Here is a 22,989-nt window from a genome sequence, read left to right on the forward strand (position 1 = left end):
CTGCAAAGCACAGACTGTGGCACTCACAGGGCGTACAAGCCACACAATTACAACATGTTGAACGGAAGTTTAGTTTAGGGATGATTCAGCAGGCTATTAATGTTAGGATGCAATCTGTTATGCAGCAGTCACATGGAGAACAACGCTTCACAGATCGAAGAAGCCACTGACTGCTGTCAGTGCTGTCATTTTGGCTTAGCATTGATCAAGTCAGCATATATCTCGAGTTTAAACAGCTCCAGAAGTTATCTCATGATACTATGGAGACAGCGTGCCAGCATGCATGAATATTATGGCACAAATAATTTCCACCACAGTGCAGAAACATTCAGATTTTCAGTTTTGTTGGTTACTTATTTTAATTTTTAAAAATATTTCTTACTAATCTCTTAATAATCTTACAAACAATCAAATGACCCAGATAAACTGAATGTTAAGGGTTAATGGTATCTTTGTTGTCTTTCCCTGCTAAAATGTAGTTCCAGTTAAATGAAATCCTCTCATGAACCAGCAATATTCTGAGGAACCACGTAATTCACAGAGAGAATTTAAGTAACCAAACAGGATATGAACACTGTGGTTCAACTATGTCCTTTCTCACAAAGAGGACCACTGTTTTTTTTTCCCAGGGCTGCAAAATTCCAGCCTGCTGAACACACCTACAGGTAAAAGTAGACCAGTGGGAGGGTTATGTAGCAAGAATGAGGATAAATGTTAGATACTGTAAGGCATTACTGGTTAACCGAGATTTTTAAAAGGCTCTTCCAATCATGTGCCTGTGATTCATTGTGCTTCAGGCTATAAGCAGTCATCACTGGCATAGGGCTGGGCCTTCGCTCTGCCTGAACCACTTCTACTGCAGCTTAGTGAAATATATATACCATCACTGTTTAAAAAAAACTACAGTAGGTCAGTATTTCAAACTCAAGTTTTAAAACCTTTAATAAATCATCATTTCATAAATTACATTTTCAATTGCAACTGTCACAAAAATACAATTTGATAAAATGGATTTTGTAGAAAGGATTCAATCGAACCAAGTGTGGAAGAAACACGCTCAATACAGCTGTTGTATGACAGTTAAGTGAATGGCAACTCCAGCTGCACCTAGCAATGTTACTGGCATAAAAAAAAAGGAAGAAGAAGAAGAAAACAAACAGATCATTGCCTAAAATATTCCAAATTACAGCATGAAATACTGAAATACTGCAACATGGGCAACCAGCATGTGTACAGAGGAGCTTTGCTCATGTGTTGCAGTCTTCAATAGGACATGAATAAATGACCAGTGTTTAATCCACGTGTATTCCTCACATAACACTGAATACACAGACAGCTGAAATGGTACATCCACACAACTTTGCTTTTTCTGACAGTACTCTTCTTTTGCAGGACCGTTTTGCGTTGACACATCAAGTCCACAGACATCGGCCCCAACAGCATATATTATTTGTGACAAAGAACAATGCAGAGTAAAACACAAAAATAAACATCTTTACAAAATAAATCTATACACACGTTGCAAAAAGTGCCTTATGAGCGCCCAATTGTCTCATTGTAATTGTATCTGTTTGTCCACACAGTCAAAATATTGATCATTGCATGATCTGATTTTATGTACAATGACAGGATCCGCATTGCTTTATCCCATTTTTAACCTGCATCCTCACAAAACACAAAATATGCACACGTCATCTTAGAACATTAACTTGGCTGATCTGTGAGGCTTAGTTTACACAGCACCGAGCCTTCACTGACTGACAATGTGCCCAGGGCAGATTTTACACAGCACTGTCATTATGACTGAGTCTACACCAGGTAGTGACAGTCTTCAAATTTAAACAGAGGAGGGAACTGCACTGTAGGTAGTTAAAAAACACAAAGATCCTTTCCTAATGTCTAAATGATGGTCTTGGCTGAGCATGGAAACCCAAAACTTACAGTAACAAGACAACGTCAACACTAAACCAACAAACTGAAACTGTCATGCGAGAATTATTTGGAATCTTCACTAGAATTAAGGTGGCTTGAGTTTCCTCTGACAGAATAAATAGCTGTCCTTCTCTTCTTTTACAAGGCGTGCATGCCTCACTCCTTAGAATAACACATCTTCATGCTCAATTATAAGCTGCACCACTAGTTTCTGCTGCCTCATGTCATTCAGGGTTGTCAAGGCATTCTGCTCCGGCGGCTGCATAAGAGTTGGACCGAAGACAATCCCCAGGTTTTCGGCATTCATTAAGTTGTACTTTTCAAACATTGTCACCCTGCAAAGTAAAAAATAACAAGTCTGCATGGAGAACAGAATGAGGAAGCATCCAGAGTCGTGACGTTTTGACATGTTTTCATTTTGGGCCAAGTGTTAATTCAGTGATTCCCAACCAGGGGCGCATGAACCCTGAGGGGTATTTCTGCAACTAAACTAGCTCAACTAAAACAGAAAAAGTAAACAGGCGTTACAGTTTAATTTAAGAACTGAAGGCTCCTAAAACAGGTGTGAGCAGAAGTGTTAATGGATAAGCAGCAGAGATAAAGAATCAAAGTAAATACACAAATGATTTAAATAGATAAATAATGGTTAACAACTTAAAAAAAAAGAGTTGAAAAGCTCATTAAAAGTATGGCTAGTGAGCTTAGCTTAAATTGTAAATTAAAAAAAGCTGGAAATTATCAGCTAAAAGTATAGATTAACATCTGATGCCCATTTTCATGGTTACGAACCCAATGCACGACTTGGCTTTTTGGGAGATTTATACACTTAACAACAACGTAACTGTTGGTGGATGAAGTTACCTCTTGAGGTGAGCCATCAGGTAGCGTAAAGTCTCATAGTGGGCTGGGGGGAGCTGCAGCAAACCTTCGTGGATGGCCTCCAGTCGGGATTCAGCATTTGGAATTTCTGCATCATATTAGTAAAACGATTAGTATCAGAGCCCTGCAGAGAAGTACTAACACAGTAATGGGGTGGAATAGCAAAGAGAGGAGCTCATACTTGCAGCTTGAATAAATTTGGAGTACAAGTCAAATGTGATGACTGGAATGGGAAGGTCTCTTAAGTAAAGCTTCAAAGCACCAGCAATTATGTTAATGTCTGCATAGGCACTGGCACTGATGTCAGCCTTCTCGCCATCTGTTGACATAAAACATAAAATGTATGACTAACATTCCATTTTGTATTTGTTCAAAACACAAAATCATCACCGTAGGTTCTCGTGTGAGCTGCAAAATAAGAGACAGCGCTATTTCACGCTCTTCTGCAGCCGAAACAAGCATCTTATTTAACATTAAGAGCCCCTGAACTAAACCTAGATCCTGGAGCAAAGAAATTTGTTGTCAACAAACCTCGATCAAAAGCAAGCCTCACATCCTCAATGTGCTCTGAGAAGCCAGACACCCTGTAGAGACCTTCAGATTTCATACCTGCATGATAGAAAATGGAAGGCTTGTGTCTGTTTCTTTGTCACATAGACATAAAAATGAATCAACAAATATGAAGGCGTCTACTGTACAAAAAGAGATCATTGGCCTTTCTGAACATTACAAACTAGTAATGGAAAAAAAAAATTAACTTCATATTCTGCTTTCCTTTCACTCCGATAATTGACGGATCTACCTCTTAGTTCTATTTCTCGAATACACATGTCCACCACCATGGGTCGCGTTGTGTTGTGAGCTTTGACAAGCGTGGTGAGGTCACAGCTAAACACTTTCTTTATCCTGCGCAGGTCCGGCTGGCAGTCGCTGGGAACCAGCTTGGAGCACTGTTTGTGTACATTCAGCCCACAGTCTAACAGAGCAAAAGAGAGATAAAAAAGAGAGAGAGAGAGAGAGAGGGAGAAAGACATTAGCCTCGCACTGACAATAACACAACCATCATCCCAGGCTTAAGACAGCAGTCTGAAAAGGTTTCCCAGAGTCAGTGATAAACTGCACTGTCAGACAGTGCAGCTGCCGCTAAGCTGTCTCAGCATACTGAGCCAAAGGTAGATAACAGTGGGCGCTGGTGGGGGTTCTCGTTGTAGTTTCAGTCACGTGAAGTGTGCTGGACAGCTGGCAAGAGCAGAGTATGTGCGAGAAGTAATGCCTGCCTGTGTGGCAGCACAGCTTGAAATAAAGGTTTTGAAGGCGCGACACTTGTTGAAGGGGGGCATGTTCCTCTGAAATCGTTCATAATAAAGACGTTTTTACCGCCTGAGCAACGTTAACGCTGGTCTGCTGATTGGGGTCCTCGTTCTCAGTCAGTGTTGGAGGAGATAAGGGGGAAACTGAGAGAGAGAGAGAGAGGACAAAGAAGTGCCTCCTGTTTCCCATAGCACATGAGGTGTCTGATGATACCAGCGCTTGCCTCTGGCTTATCAGCATGGCATATGTCTAAACAACAAACTCTCTGTTTAGGGTGAGAGCACCCGAGTCCACACAGCTTTGGGACTGTGTCTGTGCAAGAAAACAAACTGAAAACCTATAGTTATGCTGCTATATTTGGACCACAGTGACACTGCATCTGACCTGTGTTTGACCTGTGTTTTATAGTTCATATTTATTGCTGGTGTAACAGTTGAGCCTGCACCACATTGAATTAGTTTCCACAGAGACAGTTATTAAGCATTATGAAGTAGTGTGTAAAAACATTTATTGGAATTATATGGTGTGGCTGATAAAATATTAGTGAGTGGAGGGAGGGTTCAGAAAGAGTGATAACAGTTATAGCTGTGATTACATAAAGCTGTTTGTATCTCACTGTGTTTAAATGTCTTTTGATGAGTCAGTGACAGGATGGTGCCATCTTGTTTGCCACAGATGTACCAGAAAAAAATAAAAATAAAAACAACCATAAAATGCAACCACGACAACACCGATTAATATAATCTGTGACAAGACAGATCATATAATCCTTGTGTAATCCGACTTAAGGAACATGATATTTTCACGCAGTCCACGACATGCAACGTTTTATGACGAAGTGTGTAGCTACCTGAGCAGCGGACTCCCTGTGCGATGAGGCCCCACATGAAGTTAGCACAGTATTCGCACCAGTGCGGCCCTCGGAAGGTGTGTACCTGGGATGACAAACCACATGTTTATACACACATAAGTGCACACCACTAACTGAAAATCCACGACCAGTTCAGACAGGAGACTCTCCACCTTTGATGCACTGGATAGTGATTACACTGTGATCCCCAACTACACTGGATGGAACTCTGCACCAAATGAGAGCATTTGTATACACAAGGCAGATTAAAGGATTTACTACAGCGTGTCTGGCATCTGTCCTGGGCAATCGGATCCATGCAAGGAAGCACAGAGGCAAGCCTGAAAGTCAAAATAACAGATGTACACCTATGGTAAGAACACGGATAAGGTGGCAAATTGAGCTGTGCACTTGCACACACCTTCATTGTTGCTTTGAATAGGTAGCAGTGGATTAATGAGTGCAGAGGGACTATGGCAGGTGGTGAGTGGATAGTTTTTGTTCTGTTTCAAAGGCGAAGCAAACAAAAAGCTAGGGATCACTGTACCCTGCCTCTTAACTGAAACCCAAGATACCATTGCAAGAATGTTAAGGTGCCCAGAGGCAAAGCATGCCCACAGTTTCCCTTGTTTTTTGCACTTGCACACAATTCTATAACACCTTTTACAAAATCAACAACCTAAAACAAAAACGGATCTGAGAGCTTTTAAATCAATGATAATCAATGTGTTCTGTTGTTAATGGGTTGTGCTATCCATTAGTTCCCCTCAGTGCTTGTGGGTGACAGCTGCATTTGTTCTCATCAAAACAGCAACACACATTGTGGTCTATGTTAAAAAAAACCCATCTGAGGCAGGCAAAACACATCTATAGATGCATCTCTCTAAAGAGTTACTTAACCAAAGCAAAAAGAGAGTGCCTGCAAAATAAATGAATAGCTCTTTAGGAACAATGTTGTCAGCAGATGATACTTTGACTCACTTCATTCTTTGTGTTTAATATTAAGCTGCTCACCTTGAAGTTGTGGATCTTTTCATAGGAGCACTGCTTCTCCGGTGTATCTGTCAAGGCACTCCGTCGCACCAGAGGTGAAGAGATCTGAGGACAAGAGGCCAATAGTTTAATAGGCTTCCACAGGAGAGTCCCCTTGCTCCCCAGCTTGACTCCCAGAGCTAAAGCCAGCAGCTCCTGGCGCTTCCTATCCTGTCTTTTAGCCTTGTGGGTAATCAGCTCTGCTGCTAAACCTCCTATGTTTTCTTCAGCTTCCATGCTTGACTGATCAGGTTCCCAGAGATTCTCTAATTCCTCTGAGGAAAGGTGTGAAGGGGATCCGTGAGTGCTGTGTAGCAGACGCTGCCGGCAAGTCTCCAGAACAGAGGAAGCAGCTACACTCCACTCCCCTCTGACCCAGGAGGGCGACTGATGACAGCCAGTACAGGGCTGATTCTGCATCTGATCTGAATCCAATGGCAGCAGTGAGCAAGAACAGCAGTGGGAACAGGACTGGTAGTGGGCGGCCTGAGGGCAGGAGTGTGCCTCACACAATGGTCCTCTTTCACACACCCAGAAAGGGGGTGGGGGGTGGAGGGGTGGAGAGAGAGAGAGAGAGAGAGAGAGAGAGAGGAGAAATGGTGGGGGGGGTCCTAGGTGGGCAGGGGATAGAGGGTTGAGAGTGAGGGCAGCCGGGTGCTGTCAGGACCACTTCACACAGCTCAACAGCTCTCTAAAGCAGGATCAATAGTGCAGACGCCCTCTTTATAGCGCAGAGCACACTCCCATTAGCACAGTGCCTTCCGGACACACTCCACTTCACTTAACTGGAGATAATACTTCACTGCCAGCAGCTCTCAGTCAGCACTGAGTCCTCTAAACAGGTCACTCGCCTGCTCAAAGACAGACCCAAGATTGTCAGTCCTGTCAGAGCTGAGGCTGTGTTGTCATAATTCAAACAGATCTTGACCTCTAGCTGTGTCTGTCAGCTGGGGGAATTCCCCACATTGCAATCCAAACTAGATCTTCCAGACACTCTGACTGCAGACTACTCCAGTCTGTGACAATCAGTTGTCTCAGAAGACCAGCAGAGATAGACCATTAACTGGTATTCACAGGGATTACTGCAATAATCCTTACACAGGGAATAATCCCGGAGTGCCCAAATCCAAGTAAAATCCCATAGGAAGTTCATTTGCAGGTCTGGAGCGATGTCTTTTTTGCCGGTGGGGGGCTGTTGCCATGTTCATGCTGAATTTGTCCCTATTAGCTCTGCTTGTTATTAACCAGTAAGCAGCACCACAAGACTTGCTTCTAATTATCACAATTTCTAAAATGAGGTATGGCACACACAAACAACACATCATATGACATTCCAAATAACAAACATCAGCAAGATTTTCTGTCCAGCAGCTACAATGTTACAAAACAGCTGAGCCCATCTATAGGATGACATCACAAAAATTAGGTTGAACTGATTTATTAAACTACTGCAAAGGTCAGAAAGCCGGTAAGAACCGGATTTTTGATGATAAAGAGCTGGTGCAAAAAGCAGAGTGATGAGGCAGAGAGCAAAAGACCCAAAGGGCAACTGCAAAGCTGAGATAAAATGAAGGGGTAGGAAGCTAGGCTGACAGACAGAGAACCACGGGGGGGGGGGGGGGGGGGGGGGGGGGGGGGGGGGGGGGGATGCAGTGGATATGTTGTGTACCAGCTACTGTTTTTTTTGTCTCTGATGTATGTCGGGTAAACCGACCCATAGCTGCAAGAGGGACAGGTGAAGATGTTTGTCGCTATGGTCGACATTCTTTCAAAGACCTATACATACCATAACATACAGTTTAGCTCTGCAGCTAAGTCTGTAGGGACAGATGAGGAATAGACCACTCTGTGATATTTTAGCCTCGCAAAGAGGAAGGACAGGGGGGGGGGGGGGGGGGGGGGGGGGGGCTGTGCACTTTGTCAGCAGGCAGATGGCTTCTTGTCTCTTAAAGAAGAGCTTGGAAGAAAGGACACAAAAGGTGGTCCCACAACAAGCTCTGCTTTCTTTTCAGCACTTTGGCTCTTTTATTCCCCCCAGGGCTTTGTGAGAATGCAGCTGATTGGACTCAGTTGTGATTGGAGTTGTAGGAAAACAGCACAGTGGACACTGGCACAGTGAGACAAAAGAAACTAAAACAAAACAGTTCTAACAAACAGAAAAATAGGCATACTGTGAAGGAAAAGGCACTGGAAGTAGAAGAAACTGTCTCTTTTGTTTGGACTGGGAAGACCGAACATGTATCCATCACAGTCTGGAAAAGTACCCATAAAATGCTGCTTAAGAGCATTTTTGCATTTTGCAACTGAAAGACATAAATAGTTGTTTTTGCATTTTTATAGCATGAAACCTTGGCAGCAAACAGGTAATTATCCTAAAAAACAACATGGCAATTCCTTTGAAAATCTTTCTAGGGCATGCAAGCAGGGCAGCTTGTTGAGAGCCCCACTGAGATTAAACCAGTGTGGTAAGCATCAGGAGCAATGTGGCTTTAGAGAGGTTTTAGCCACTGAGCAAATTCCTACACATGCAAAGAAACTCAGGACATTGATGGCTGAGTCAAGTACCCCCTTTCACCTTCTGGGAGAATTTTAATTACACAAGAATTTGCAGTTATGGTATTATATAGGTGTCAACCCGACACTAAGTAAACATGTGAATTTGGAGTATACAGTCAAGCTTCTGTGGCTGTAAGGCCTCAGGGTGGGGCTGTGTAATTGGTAAACACAAAGTTCAAAACAGACCACAGATTCAAGCCATCAGGTCAGGTCTCTGCTTCTCAGACATGAAATACTTGAGCAGGCAGAAGACGGTCTTTCTCTGAGAAGAGACCGGCAGGTGGTTTTCAAACGAAGCCTGACAAAGTCTGCCATTATCACAGCTGTCACCGGGTAAGATGCTTGGCAGGAGGAATACAGAGTCGGTTTTACAAAGACACACAGATAACTGAAAATCTGACATTTAGCTAGAGACATGCTCCAGTTTCACTCGCCGAAATGGGGTGGTTATTGCGGAATGCAGTCCACAAATATTCAAACCAAAAATCAGGCTGCAAATCGAATACAGAGGGACACTTGCTGATAAAGTGCTGTCTTTTGGGCAAATATAGGCTTGTCTCTATGCATTAGAAGAGTTCTCAGTGTAGCAGTATATATAGGTTTACTTAAAACCACAGTAGGTCAGTAAACTACTAGCTGACCAACAGCCAACAGGTTTAAAAAAAAAAGAAAAAAAGACTGCATTCATGTTCTCACGTTACAGAGATCAAACTGAAGACTGTTGATGTTAACACAGCAATGCTGGTCCTCTTGACAGACTGCCATCTGCCTGTCACTGAGTGATGAACTATAAGCTGACATTTTGAAGACAAAATATCCCAGAATAAATCAAAGCTGAGAGACACAAGGATACAGCTCATGTACTCACAGCAAAACACCAAGAAAAAACCTAAATAAAAAAAAAAGCTTGGCATGAATTTAACTGCCATCACCTCTTCATAAAGGCACGAGGAACCAAGTTAAGATTGCCATCTAGTGGAAGGACACTTTGATTTATTTATTTTTTAACAGGGGAAAAAAAACAGACATTCCTTGTCCTGATTGATAAATCATTTACAGTCCTTAATCTGACAATGGCCTGTAAGTGCCAGTGAATACAATGTGAAATCTGTCTCACCCAAGATCAACGTGTCTGATATGGATGGCAGGCTGAGCAAAGTCCCAGTCCCCTTGGTCATCATTACCTTTCAGTGAAGGCAATGAAGCATGGCAGCAGTGAACACACCCGGGGCAGCAAGAATAATGTATGTCTCACTCACAGGACAAAGTGTCTTTTCAGGAATGCTTTCATTCTACAGGAAATGTACTGGAAATATTAAGCATTAAGATCAAAATCCCAGTATCATACAGTTCTGATGAAAGGTACCAGCTACTGTAATTTGCATGTTTCCCCCCCTAAATCTTGGCAATAAATCTTGGCCTTGTCGTGGATGTTCTGAAAGATTATGGGCAACAAAATTATTTGGATGACAAAATAAAGATGCTTTTTGCTTTTTCAAACCGACAGCAGAGCTAGTTGCTGATCAAGTCTGTTTATTATATACTAAAAGTCTTCTTCAATAATTTATACCTATAGTATGCAATATTGTTTGAAATAAGCATCACTATAGCATGAACAATAAAATGGAAATGTTCCCTTTCGCACAGCTCCTTCCTGAAGGATGATGGCAAAGAAAAGAAAAGGTTCGCTGGAATATTTCTCAAGCCTAGAGTCAATAATTAGCTTGCTTAGTTCACGCAACACAACCAAATTCAAAGATAATCAAATTACAGTTACCACATCCACAAGATGCAAAAATGTGCAGTACAAATCAAACCAGTATTTGGTGAGGCCACCCATTGCCTTTAAAACAGCACGAATTCTCCCAGTTAAACACATTCAGTCTTTTTCAAAGAACTTGTAGAGCTCAGTTCAGTTCTGGGGAACTTCTAAGAATTTTCTGACTGTTCATTTCCAGTTGTTTTGATCAGGGTTCTGTGCGGAGACACAATTTGTTGCAGGACTTCTTCTTCTTCTTGTCACTGAAGGTTCTTTATGAGTCTGGCTGCACTCTGCGTGTCACTATCACCCAGCATGACTCTGGGACTCTGGGACCCTAATGGTGTTGCTGGATCAGAATCTAAAACTTTAAAGTGCATAACACTTCTGCACACTTAGGTGTACTATACATGGCATACACTTGTTACAAACTGGTGCAGTTTGTAACAAGTGCAGCACTACAACATCTATTGACGTGACTAGTCATAAAACTCACCCTTTCATCTCTCTGGAAAGTGACCCTGCGTGGTTCTGTGCGTCCGCGGCTCAGTCTGTGCACCATTTTGTCCTTGAACAGCGACGTGTAACCAAGATGCTCATAGATGGGGTTAGTGGTCATTTTGGCAATGTACTCTGCTGCCTTGGTCTCGATGTAAAGAGTGATGAGAGCGTCCGTCACAAGGTCATGGACCGACTCGAACCTCTTCTCCCCAACAAAGTGCTTCCCATCATAAAACAATCGGTAGTTGAGGGTCTGGTGTCCAAACCTGGATTGAGAATGAGGGTGTAGTCAGCAGATAAAGGTAAGATGAGTTCTACAGTTTGAGCAGGTGAGGAAAAATGAACAAACTGGAGACCCGGTGAGTGCTGGGATGCTAATAGAGGTGACTTTGCATACTCATGGTGCTGGTACCTTAAGGCCAAGGTGTATGTCCCTGGCTGTCTTTGGCTCTCCCTGATGAGGTAAGCACCCTCTGTTCCTGACAGCAGCTCGTCTGCATAATCTCGAGAGATCATGCCGTGAAATCTGTTTAATTAAAAAAAAAAAAAAAAGCTGTATACATACGTCCTCCAATGTGATTTTCTCCTCAGAAATGGGAGTTTTACATATTGAATGCTGAGCAAAAGACACAAATACACATAAAATACATTTCCACCCACTTAAAATCTAAATACAATCTGATACTAGGCAATAATGACAACTGAAAACCATTCACTGCACAGCAATAGTTTGTTGGGAAAAGGCATAGAAATGATGAAAGTCATTCAGTTACACTCACTCTCTGCCATAGTACTTGGGTCTGCTCTCCATCTGTAAACCAGAAGAAGAAATATTGGCTGCAGCAATGTGATATGAAAGCTCAATCAAATAGCTTTGCAAATTGTTCTTACAGCCTGTGTGAAAGATAAAGGGCCCAACACCACAGCACAGATTATCTCCATCTGCACCCCTGCGTCTATTTACAGCTACTGAAACCATAAAGCCAGATCACAGACTGTGGAGATGAATTAGAGGCAAAGCACTAAAACAGCTGGTAATAAATGGCCAGCCGCAAAAATTTATATTAAGCCTGTTAGTTTCTATGTATTACAAATCTCACAAAAGATATGACTAAACCTATTTTTAATCTTGAATGTAAATATAACCACAGACGTCAGGTTTTTTTTTTTCCTGTCACAGATTTGATCTTTTATAGCGCTGCCAGTGTGAATCAATCTGAAGGAAAGCATAATGAATCATGGTTTATTTTGTCTTTCCAGCCCCTCTTTCTATAAGCTTTTATAGATAATAGCTATGATGATATTGGATTTGGTAATATGTCAAACATCATTTTGTAGTGAATTACCGGACAACCACTTATCTCTTATAAGCAGCCCACAGCCTTCTTTTAGCTCATCAAAGTGTGGCAAGACTCAAAATAGGATGAGACATGCATCATTTCTCCAAGCTTATACAACAGGAAATTCACAGAGCTTTCCGTGAGGGCAGTGACAAGTATAGTCATTTGTTCCACAGGCTTTCTTAACATAACTGAGGGAATAAAGTCTGCAGGATCTGTGCTTTAAAAGTGCCCCCGATCTTGAATTCGGCTTCTATACTTGTAACACATCTGAGACATGTTAGGATAAAATGTGCTATTATAGCTGCACTATAGATGATGGCAGCACTTCAGACAGAGCACGTTGGCCCTTTCATTCACAGGATTGAGAGAACCAACAAACCCTGTGCAAGCTAAAAAGACTAAATAGTGAGTGATTTGGAAATATCATCAAATTTTGCCTTAAAATGTCACTGAAAAATGTTTCTAAAATACAAAACATCCAGTTAGAGTATCACTTTTTTTTTGTTTGTTTAAATCCAGCATAGCCAGCAGTTTAAATGGTTACTCTAGGGTGTGGGAGTTTAAAGAAGCAGCTTCCCACAGGTTACTGAGTGGTCTGTCTCCCAGCTGCCAGACTCAATCATTTCTCAGTGAACGTGTTCCCGGGTAAAACCTGAGAGCAAAAGCTGAGTAGAAGTGTAGATGTAGTGTGGTAGATTGGCTCATGAAGGGAAAATACTCTTGCCTTCACACACAAAAAAAGAAAAGAAAAAAAAGCTACTGCCAATAACTGTTTGAGTTAGCTCCCGTGCCTGACCATATGGTCAATTGTGATAGTGGACGTTTGGCAACCATAAACAAATAATGAATACAACCACAGATGGGATTCATGCTTTGCTTGTATTCTGGCTTAGTTTTGCATCAGAACATTTATTGTTACATTGCTGCTGTTTTGTGTTTGTAATTTCAGGATTCATATTTTAAAACCCACATGAATTAGTTGATAAATCAAGCAGATTCATAATTTTGGACTTTTTTTTAAAAAAATAAGATACACAAAATGTATTATCCATCACTGATGTTGTTTCCATCTTCTTTGTTTCCATTTTTCTTTGGACACTGGATAGTGTGATTCTAATCATTTCAGCACCTATACAGCAGCCTACAAAGATGTACCTACCTCCTGAGGACATGTGATCCTCTTTGGCCTTGGAGCTTCCTGCTGTAGCTGGTACACTGTTAGAGAAACATGCATTTTGATGAAAGCTGAATGTTCTCCATCAAATATAAACATGGTTAATACACAGATAAGAGGAAAGAAACAAGGTATGTCATGCAGCATTTACACAAAGGACACACCTATGAGTAAAGCAATATTTCCACTTAATAGACTGTAGCCTGTGGAACAAGCTTCTAACCGCTGCTCAGAGAGCAAATGTAACAGGTACATAAGAAGCCATTAGCTTTTGTATGCAGTGCTTAACAGTGAATGTTTTACACAGCCATATATCTGAAATCCATTTGCATTAAGACCTGTTTACCTAATGTGCTCTTATAACTCCATATATTCATTTCAACTTCAAAAGACAGGCACAGTTATGCACACATGGTGCAAGTCCACGCCTTAATGTATTCAGTATATTAATTGTTATTAGTGAATCGGATTAGGAAAGGGAAAGTGGAAATGAGAGATTTGTGGCAGGGGATTTAATCAGCACAAACATCTCAGCAGCCTCCCAGAAATAGTACATTCAATTAGCTGTTAAAAAAGTGAGCAGTCAAAACAGTTCCAGTGTCTTTGCTTTGTCCCTGAGCTGGATGTCTGTCAGGACAGAAATACTGCCACAACAGAAGAAGCACCACATCTTTCTCTCTGTCCAGTTTTTAACCCATTATGAGTCTAGGATCGGCACTTTCCCTTTTACCAAACCAGACTTCAAAAAATAACCATGATAATAAAAATAATTCCCCCCCCACCCCTCCATTTTTCTTGTAATGCAGTCAATCTCATAGTTTGGCAACCTTGCATGTGGATGATGACTTCACTCCAATGTCCTCACAACTGACAAGCAGGACTAAGAAAGTGCTGTGTGAGGCTGAGCGAAGTCTTCACCGCAGCAGATTCTCCAGGAAGGGGAAGGAACTCCTGACTGTGAATTTTCAGGTTTTGTCAGGCTGACTTAAGCCAACCAGCAAGATCTGGACATCATCCATTCCTATGACAGAGAGAATCTAAAAATACCTCAACATAGGACCAGGGGAGTCAGACGAGAGCAGCATTAATGTAAAATTATCCAGACTAGACATTTAATTACAGGGAGAGTTATTTTAAAAAGCTATAAATTGTAATTAGTTAAGCAAAATGTAGGACAGACATGTTCCCCAGCTGAAACAATTTCTGCTCAGCTTCAATAAATGCATTACCTCTATTCTAAGGAGCCAACCCATTTCCTCCCACATGGTAAAAACACTGCATAATGAGGTGGGTGTTCAGAGGACCCCATTTTAACTGAAGCTCTTTTGCAGGTAGAAAATCCTATTTTCCTAGCTGCTGGTAACCTATTTTACTCAGAGAGCAGGAATACGGCTGCTTTGCATTTGTGCTTGTGTGAATCAATTCAGTAGGTGAGTGTGTCTCAGTGTGTGCCTTTTAAGTAAGTGTGCATAGCCTTTTGGAACCTGCAGTGCATCTAATTTTGTTATGCAAAACTAAACTTAATTCTTCAGAGGACAGAAAACATTTCTGTGTAAACTGTGGACCAGGAATAAAGAAGAACACCAAAGGCAAAGTTAGGTAAAGGCACTGCTAATAAGCATATAAAATTAATTAATTACTCACAATAAGACTTCCATATGGGTGGCTGATAATCCTCAGGGTCTGTAAAACACAAAAATAAAACAGGGTTTTGTTACAAACTCAGGACACTGTTAATAAACTGTCCCGTTTTCTCTCATTTAAAAAAAACTCAATTTCTAGCCTTTTCCCAGTGGGCTGAGTGTGCACCTTTTACTATGGTTATGTCACTGTTGTTTATCTCTCTGTGATAATTATGCATATGGCTCCATGCTGCGCAGCTGCCTCTCGAGACGCACCAGCGAATACAATTCTAATCAGTGCCTGCGCTTCAAGGACAGTCAATATGCGCTGATGTCCTCTTGCTAAACATTGTGCCGGCACGCACCTGATCTATATTAACAATCAGCAGGGTTCCCAACAGCGTTACACCTCTGCTCTGAGGTAAGACTTCAAACGTGCCAATCAAAATTAACAGAAGTAAATAACAATTTGAATCTCACTACACACAGAAAGAACTCCCCCATCAATGGGGAAATGTGGTGGCTGAGTTATGATTATGTGATTATGGAGCCCGGTGTTAGATTAGCTTAGGAAAAGTTTCCGAGGAGATGGAGTAAAGTGTCTGTAGCAAATCATAATTTACTGCAACTCCTACTGGGTAAAGTAATGACTTGTAATACTCTGAGAAAGTGTTGCTAAATTATTTCAAATGTGGCCAAATCTCAGTACAGCAACATACTGTTACTAATAATATACACTGTAAGAAATTCTAATCTACATAAAGTGCTGTGGAGCTACACCCCAAATAACACCATTCTTCATCCTGAACTGTCACAAACTGCGCAAAATCTGTAAAAAATACAAGTAATATAGGTAACTAATTTGTGTGGAATCTGTTTTTCAATAAACCTTAATATTAATTTGTTGTTTTCAGTCATGCCTCGCTGAGCAATCTGGCAAAATGCCAAAGAAATCAGACCTCAGGGTGGAGATTTTTAGGTCACGTCAAGATTCAACCTTCAAACTCAAATATTTGTTATTTTTTATTATGTTACAAGCTTTTATGATCTATTACATAGCAGCTTTTACAGTCAGATAAAACACACTGACTGAGGTTTTCTTCTCCTAGAATCAATATTTTATTGCATGTTTAAAAGTTGCTGAATGCCCAGCATGATCAGCATGCCAGTATACACACCATGACACTGACTCAGTCATACAGTAGTAACCATGGTGGCCTACACCTATCACGCAGGCAGATTAGACACTACACCACATGTGCAAAGTAGCTGCTAATGCCACTCCCAGTGCCAGAGAGAGATTTAACTTACTGTGCCCAGATGATACATGTTTCATGTAAAGCATTCCTTTGTACTCATCAGCAGATCTGCACCACACCCCTCTGGCAAGGAAGGAAAGTCATAAAACACACCTCAGATGGGGGTGGGAATCAGATAATGAAAACCAGTGAGCACTTGTTGGATATGGGCACCGAGGTCCAGGCAGCTAAACTGAAAGTCACTAATCACATGAACTGCATGAATGTTAAAACTGTTCCGCTAACATCTGTGTACTCCTGTTTCATTTTCGCCTGACAGCACTTGAAGAGCAGGCAGTCAGAGTGCTTCCTTCATGCTGTTTTCTCTGCAAGCGGCAGCAGCAGCAGGAGTTTGACTGGAGGCTGGATGCATCGTTTTCAAATAAAATGAAAAGGCTCGTCATTGCACCTCATCATAATAGCACAGTTACTGTGCAAAGAGCCTGGTTTATTACAGAGCACAAACAAGACAGGTACATACAGTTAACAACTGAATAAATATGTAAATGAAAAAAAAAACCAAATACATAAACCAGACCCCAATAAATTTTGTTGCTGAAGCCCTTCACAGAGCGTCTGCCTTCAAATACAACCAAATAGCCTTCAGGCTCCATTTGCTGATGTGTGGCTAAGCTGCCTTGGAAAATGTATTGTTCCAACACTGACGCTTTGTCACTGCGTACTGCACTGGCAACAGCCTGAAAGATTTATTCCACTGCGGCTTATTTAAAGAATGTGATTTCATCTGGTGGGCTGCCAAATATTCTCTTTTCAATCTAATTCTTAATAATGACGAATGGCATTTTGGCCTGGAATTCTGCAGCAGTTTCTGCTACAAAAAGGGAGCTCTTAAGTGCTGGTTCAGACGTAAACACCGGCACACACATGCACAAATATACACATATGTGCGAATACCCACCCAGTCGCTCAGACGCACACACACACACACATATGTATACACAAGCTCACACATGCACATAAACACCCAAAGAACATCAAAAAGAATTTCTAAGTGACTCCGAGTTTGTGTGGTGTCTGTCTGATGATGATCAGGGAGAATTTTAAAATTCTGGAGCAGCCAGAGGGTTCTTCCTCCCCGAAGAAACAGCTATTAATTGCGCTGCCCTCCATTACTCACCAAGTCAGAAGCATTCAATAAAATAATTACCGGCGGGTGTTTGCTTCGATGACAAAGAGAATTTGTGATGAATAAAGATCAAGCTAAGACTTTTATCCCCTGAGATAACGTCCGCTCTACAGTCTGTGCACATGTAAAAAAATATATTCTGCTTCAGCACATAGAACAATGTTGTGTTGAAATATACTGACTGCATGGCTGACAGCAGCAACTTTGGAGCATTTTAAGGTGAGATTTCTGTGCAGAATTCTCATAGTTGCTGTCAACAGTGAAGGTGACACAAAAACAGCGATTACAAGCAGAAACAAGACCAACACCTGAGTGTTTGATGGGATGTTTCACAACAGGCAATGTAATACTGCATTTGTGGGGGTGTATCTGCAGCTTATTGATATTGAACAGAGGTAATATGGAGCCTGCAATTTCACTGGCAAGGGGCACAGTTGTCACCTTAACTTACACGCAGACATCTTGAAATCTGATTTTTTTTTTTTGTTTTTTTCCAAAGTCACCTCTACTGTTATGTTCAGTGCTTTTACTGTCATATCTCAAACTTACTGTCATGTCAAAAATTTGTTGGAAGGCACCACAGTGGACTTTAAATCAGGCAATCAACATGTGATTGAAGTGCAGACTTTCAGATTTAATTTAAGGGGTTTTACATACATTTTTTCAGAGGCTCAAATGTAATTGGACAAATTGGGGGGGGGAGACAGGAAAGCAGGAGGAGAGACGGGGGAAGACATGTAGTAAATGGTGACTAGGTTGGGACTTGAGCCTGCGCCGTCTGCACTGCCAAGCGGTATATGTGGTCGCCCGCTCAACCGCTGAGCCACCCTGGTGCCTGAGTGATTGTTTTTAATACTTGCATGAAAATCCTTTGCAGCCAATGACTGGCTAAAGTCTAGTACCCATGGATATCACCAAATGCTGTGTTTCCTCCATTGGGAGGCTCTGCCAGGTCTTTACTGCAGCCACCTTCAGTTACTGCCTGTTTATGGGTCTTTCTGCTTTCAAATTTGGCTTCAGCAATTGAAAAGCATGCTGTATTGGAGTGAAGCCATGTGACTGACTTGGCTATTGAAGAATATCACATTTCACTACTTTGAGAAACTCCCGGGTTGCTGTCGCAGTTTGCTTTGGGTCATCTATTTGCACTGTGAAGCGCTGTCTGGTCAGTTTTACAGCATTTGGCTGAATGTGAGCAGAGAGTGCAGTCCTTCGGGAGTCACATCATCAATAAACACTGGTGATCCACTTCCAGTGGCAGTCATACATGTCCATGCCAAAACATTGCCTCTACCATGTTTGCCAAATGATGTGGTATGCTTTGGACCATGAGCCGTTTCTCTCATTTCCCATACTTTTTCTCTTTCCATCACTGTGGTACAAGTTCATCTTGGTTTCATCTGTCCAGAGATTTTTTTTTTCAGAAATGCTCAGGCTCTTTTAGATGTTTTCTGGCAAATTCAAATCTGGCCCTCCTGTTCTTGAGTGTAACCAGTGGTTTGCACCTTGTTGTTGTAGTCTCTGTATTTACATTCATGAAGTCGTCTCTTGATCATAGACGTTGACAGTAATACTTCTGCCTCCTCAAGAGTGTCCTTGACCAGGTTAGATGTTGTGAAATTGTTTTTCTTAACCATGGAAATAATTCTGTCACCATGCACTTTATTTGTCTTCTGCAGTCTTTCAGGCCTTTTGATTTGGCCACTCCTAAAGTTTCTGCTACCTCTCTGATAGGTTTGTTTTGTTTTTGAGGACTTAATGATGGCCTCACTCACTTGCACTGACATCTATTTGTGTCTCACATCTATAATTACAGCGAAAAGCCAGAAAACACTGAATCAACTTCCGATATTATGTCTTCTTCAAGTTTCATGAAATTACAAGGGAACAGTCTTCACCTGGCCATGAAAATCCTTGTCAATCAGCTGTCCGATTACTTTTGAGCCTCTGAAAATGGCTGACTGTGGGTAATAATGGCTGTAATTCCTATAATACTTTGAAATTTTAGTTACAGGTTAGAGATGTATCCACACGCATAAATGGGATTAAGAAACAACACGTTCTGGAGAAGAACTCCAAGTGTGCGTACCACACACAAATACTTGCACACACAAGCATGTCAGTGGGATACATCAGAGCTGCAGCAGGGAGACCATCTGTGTGTTACAGTGATCCAAAACAAGTATCTCAACACAGTCTTAGCTGACCAAATAACATGTGACAGGTAGAAGTGTGTCTCTCTCTGTGGAGTGTGTTTGTGTGCTGCTGACACAGACACCCTCAGGGAGAAGCTGGCTGTTAAAAAGAACTGTAGGTGAGTTTAAAGAGGGAAAAATAGAATTTGGAAACCTGATTTTGACATTTCTGTGAGACTGCCGTGCAGAATGTGAATGCTAGTGGGACAAACTTGGCCCCTCACTGATGCTATAAAACATGCAGGTAATTTCTGCAGAACATGACACAAATCTAGTGCTGCAAGAAAAGAAAGAAAAAAGGAATGGATGTATTTTGAGGTCAACTAAAGTACTCGTAAGAAAGGTGCCGAATGGTGTTGAGCAGACAGCTTCTCTGTAATGTATGGCGATATGTCTGCTTCCCTGACCAATTTTATCATTTAAGGCTGGATCTGAAGGCATACTCTCATTCTGGAGCCCTCACAAAATATTTTCAAAGCTTAATTTCCTGAAGCAGTCTGCCAAATGGTGCGCTGCTAGTACAGTTACATGCTTCCATGCCTAACCACGCCAAGAATGTGTAGGAATCTCCCCAGTTTAGACAGAAAGCCAGAAGATATGTTTCCAGAGAAAGGATGAGATGGCAACCTAAATGTTACAATCATGCTGCAATCCTTTTGGCTGTCTGTTGCTATAATTAACTTTAAAAAAATACAGGCTATATATATGCTGTGTATTAAGGATTCAATTGAACAGAATGTGTATAATATACCTTTTTTTTTTGTTTAGATATTTTCCAGAAAGTACAGAAATAAATGAATGCAGTTATCTTTTTCTTTGTTTAAAAACATCAGTATACAAAAACTTGCCATCAGTTATACTTTAATTGTTCATACCTACAAATCTGATGGACTTTGCCAAATAAGAGCTTGTTTGCAGCAAGGACAGAAGCCCTAATATGGAGCTGAAATTTAACAGCAATTCATTTTTTCAGTCATATGCCTCATAGACAAGATTATTCAAATGTTGCATGTGGCTGCCAAAGAGCTCTGCATGAAAATAATAATACCCTTGTGACAACCACTCCATCCCTGGCAACAGTGCAGCTTGTAACCTCTGATAATTATATTGAGAGCCCAACAGTAATGACAACCCTCCAATGCCACAGAAAGAAGAGACTTTCCTCTTAAAGCAGCAGCGGTCAAACAGTAAATCCACTTCTTTCTGAAACACACACATGAGATAATGCTTTGTGAAGCCTGCGGTTACCCCAGGCTATATCAGCTTGGAAACGAATGTCTGTCCCTCCCACTGGGCAGTACCTTGGGAAATGTGGCGCTGCTGTGTGGCGTGGTGTGGTCAGGATGCAGAGACAGTGAGAAAGTAAAACAAACACTTCATGGAATGTCCTCATCTTGCCATAAATTAAATAAATTCCATCCAAGCAATGCTGAATTTGACTCTTTTTATTTGTTTTTTAGGTGTTTTTGCACATTTTCTAGATCTGACTTTACAGTCCAAACATTAAATCACACATGCAGAGCCTCAGCGTTATAACAGCCTCTCCCCTTGCTGCACACTCTCGGTTGTTGGTGGAGCTTCCACATCAAACAGTGCTGTGATATTGGAGTTTGTACTTTATATCCTGGCAAACACGAGCAACGCTCTTTATCAACACAGAATGGGCTGTACGCAGAGAAAGCGTTTTGCGGCTCCTACTGTATTTTCATGGTTTATTTGAACAGCTGCTGACAAACATTCTGTTTCTCCTTCTGTGAAAACTGAACCACAAAAATGACACTTTACCAAATATATAATATGTGCTAATCACTGAGCTATACCTTTGTTTATGCAAAGGGGATTTGGCTGGAGTTTTGTGCAAACTGAAGCAGTTTGAGCTGTACTGTATCACTCAACCGTAGCATATTAGATTTTCTTTGTGTGTGTGTGTGTGTGTGTGTGTGTGTGTGTGTGTGTGTGTGTGTGTGTGTGTCAGAAAACACCTCAGCCTGGTGCTGTTTCATGTTGGAAAATGGTAGACTACAGGGGCCAAAGATAATCACTGAAGACAGCCAAGTGGAAAGTCAATAGTGGAATTATGGAAATGATTGGCAACATAAGGATAACATCCAAAACCAAGCGTCACATTGACTGCATCTCACGACCTTATAATCCTTGTGCACATGAAGGACTTTCCTTTCACTCCCATTCACATCCCATACATTCACAGCTGTATCCAGCTAGAATGTATGGAGTTTTTCCTATATTATTACAGCCGCCACCTCAAGAGACTTTAGTGAAAGGCATCTGTGAGACAGATTAATGAATATGAAGATGGTGCACGTGTTTACTATGCTTGTTTTATACAAAACAATTCCAAAAAGTTTGATTCAAAACAAACTTGAGCGTGATAAACTTCTCAAAAAGAAACTCCATCCTATTATCATTAGCATTTAGTGCAATGCCTCGGTGAGTGTTCCGTTGTGGGGGTTTTGAACTCTTACCAGAGGACACAGATGAACCTGAGAGGCTTGAGTTGCTGGATGCTGCCATCCCAATCACTTTCACGACTCGGTTAGTCCTGTTTGGCCAAGGTGGGCTCACAGTAGCTCGTCCCTGGCGGTGCCTCCATTTCATTCACGCTCCAGTGTGCTTCACCTTTGTCGGCTGACTGGTGATCATTTCATGTCTCGTTGGATCCCGAGCCCACCACCCGTCCGTCCGTCCGTCCGTCCGTTGGAATCTGCTGATCCTTTCCTTCGGCTCGTTGTGCGCCTTGGTGAGGAGTTCACGCTGCCGCATACGCCGTGGGTGCCGTAGCCGCCGCGGATTAAAAAAAAAAAATTATAATAATAAGACAGGCTACAGGAACATGCTCTGTGGATCGGTTTCGTCAAAGCATTTCCTCACATTGCACAGAATCTGTAGGTGTAAATTGTTGTGCCGTGCAGAAATCAGCTACGGTTCTCCATGTGCCACTTTAAGGATTGTAATAAACACACTACACCGCAGCCTAGACGCGCCTTCTTAAAGTGAAAGTTTTTGGACTGCCAGATGTAAGCAATCCTGACAGGCAAAAACAAGCCCAAAGACAGCAGACATCAGCTCTGCTTGCAGAATGTTCGGCAGACGGAAATTTCATCCTGAAAATGCAGTCACTTAGTTAACGCAAAGGTCCAAATGGCTAAACTACATTATTCCAGAGCCAGCAACGCATATTTTCATATATGATAAAAGAGCCATGGCGACCGCAATGCGTGTGCGCCATCTGCTGGTACGATAGATAGATAGATAGATAGATAGATAGATAGATAGATAGATAGATAGATAGATAGATAGATAGATAGATAGATAGATAGATAGATAGATAGATAGATAGATAGATAGATAGATAGATAGATAGATAGATAG

The 22,989-nt window shown here is 41.6% G+C and overlaps 1 protein-coding gene across 1 annotated transcript; it reads right to left on the reverse strand.

Moving 5' to 3' along the window:
• Nucleotides 1–960: 960 nt before the first annotated feature.
• Nucleotides 961–22,545, reverse strand: chn2 (chimerin 2). Its single transcript, XM_030750574.1, has 13 exons — nt 22,083–22,545; nt 14,982–15,020; nt 13,323–13,378; nt 11,600–11,631; nt 11,233–11,346; nt 10,816–11,086; nt 5,987–6,070; nt 4,973–5,057; nt 3,614–3,787; nt 3,343–3,420; nt 2,993–3,130; nt 2,794–2,899; nt 961–2,267 (listed from the first exon to the last, which is right to left on the reverse strand). The coding sequence occupies exons 1-13, from the start codon at nt 22,213–22,215 to the stop codon at nt 2,096–2,098; spliced, it is 1,482 nt and encodes a 493-aa protein (XP_030606434.1). The 5' UTR covers nt 22,216–22,545; the 3' UTR covers nt 961–2,095.
• Between the last annotated feature and the right edge of the window lie 444 nt (nt 22,546–22,989).

This window comes from Archocentrus centrarchus, chromosome 16, assembly GCF_007364275.1.
Source record: "Archocentrus centrarchus isolate MPI-CPG fArcCen1 chromosome 16, fArcCen1, whole genome shotgun sequence".
Taxonomy (NCBI): Eukaryota; Metazoa; Chordata; class Actinopteri; order Cichliformes; family Cichlidae; genus Archocentrus; species Archocentrus centrarchus.

What these genes read in the sequence shown, in the direction of transcription:
- chn2 (XM_030750574.1), bottom strand. Translation starts at nt 22,215, where the DNA reads ATGAAATGGAGGCACCGCCAGGGACGAGCTACTGTGAGCCCACCTTGG. An exon ending in ACCCATATGGAAGTCTTATT is followed by an intron (nt 13,379 to 14,981) that starts GTGAGTAATTAA and finishes TTTCTCTAACAG; the next exon opens with TGTACCAGCTACAGCAGGAA. An exon ending in ACAGGGAGTCCGCTGCTCAG is followed by an intron (nt 3,788 to 4,972) that starts GTAGCTACACAC and finishes TTGCTCTGTTAG; the next exon opens with ACTGTGGGCTGAATGTACAC.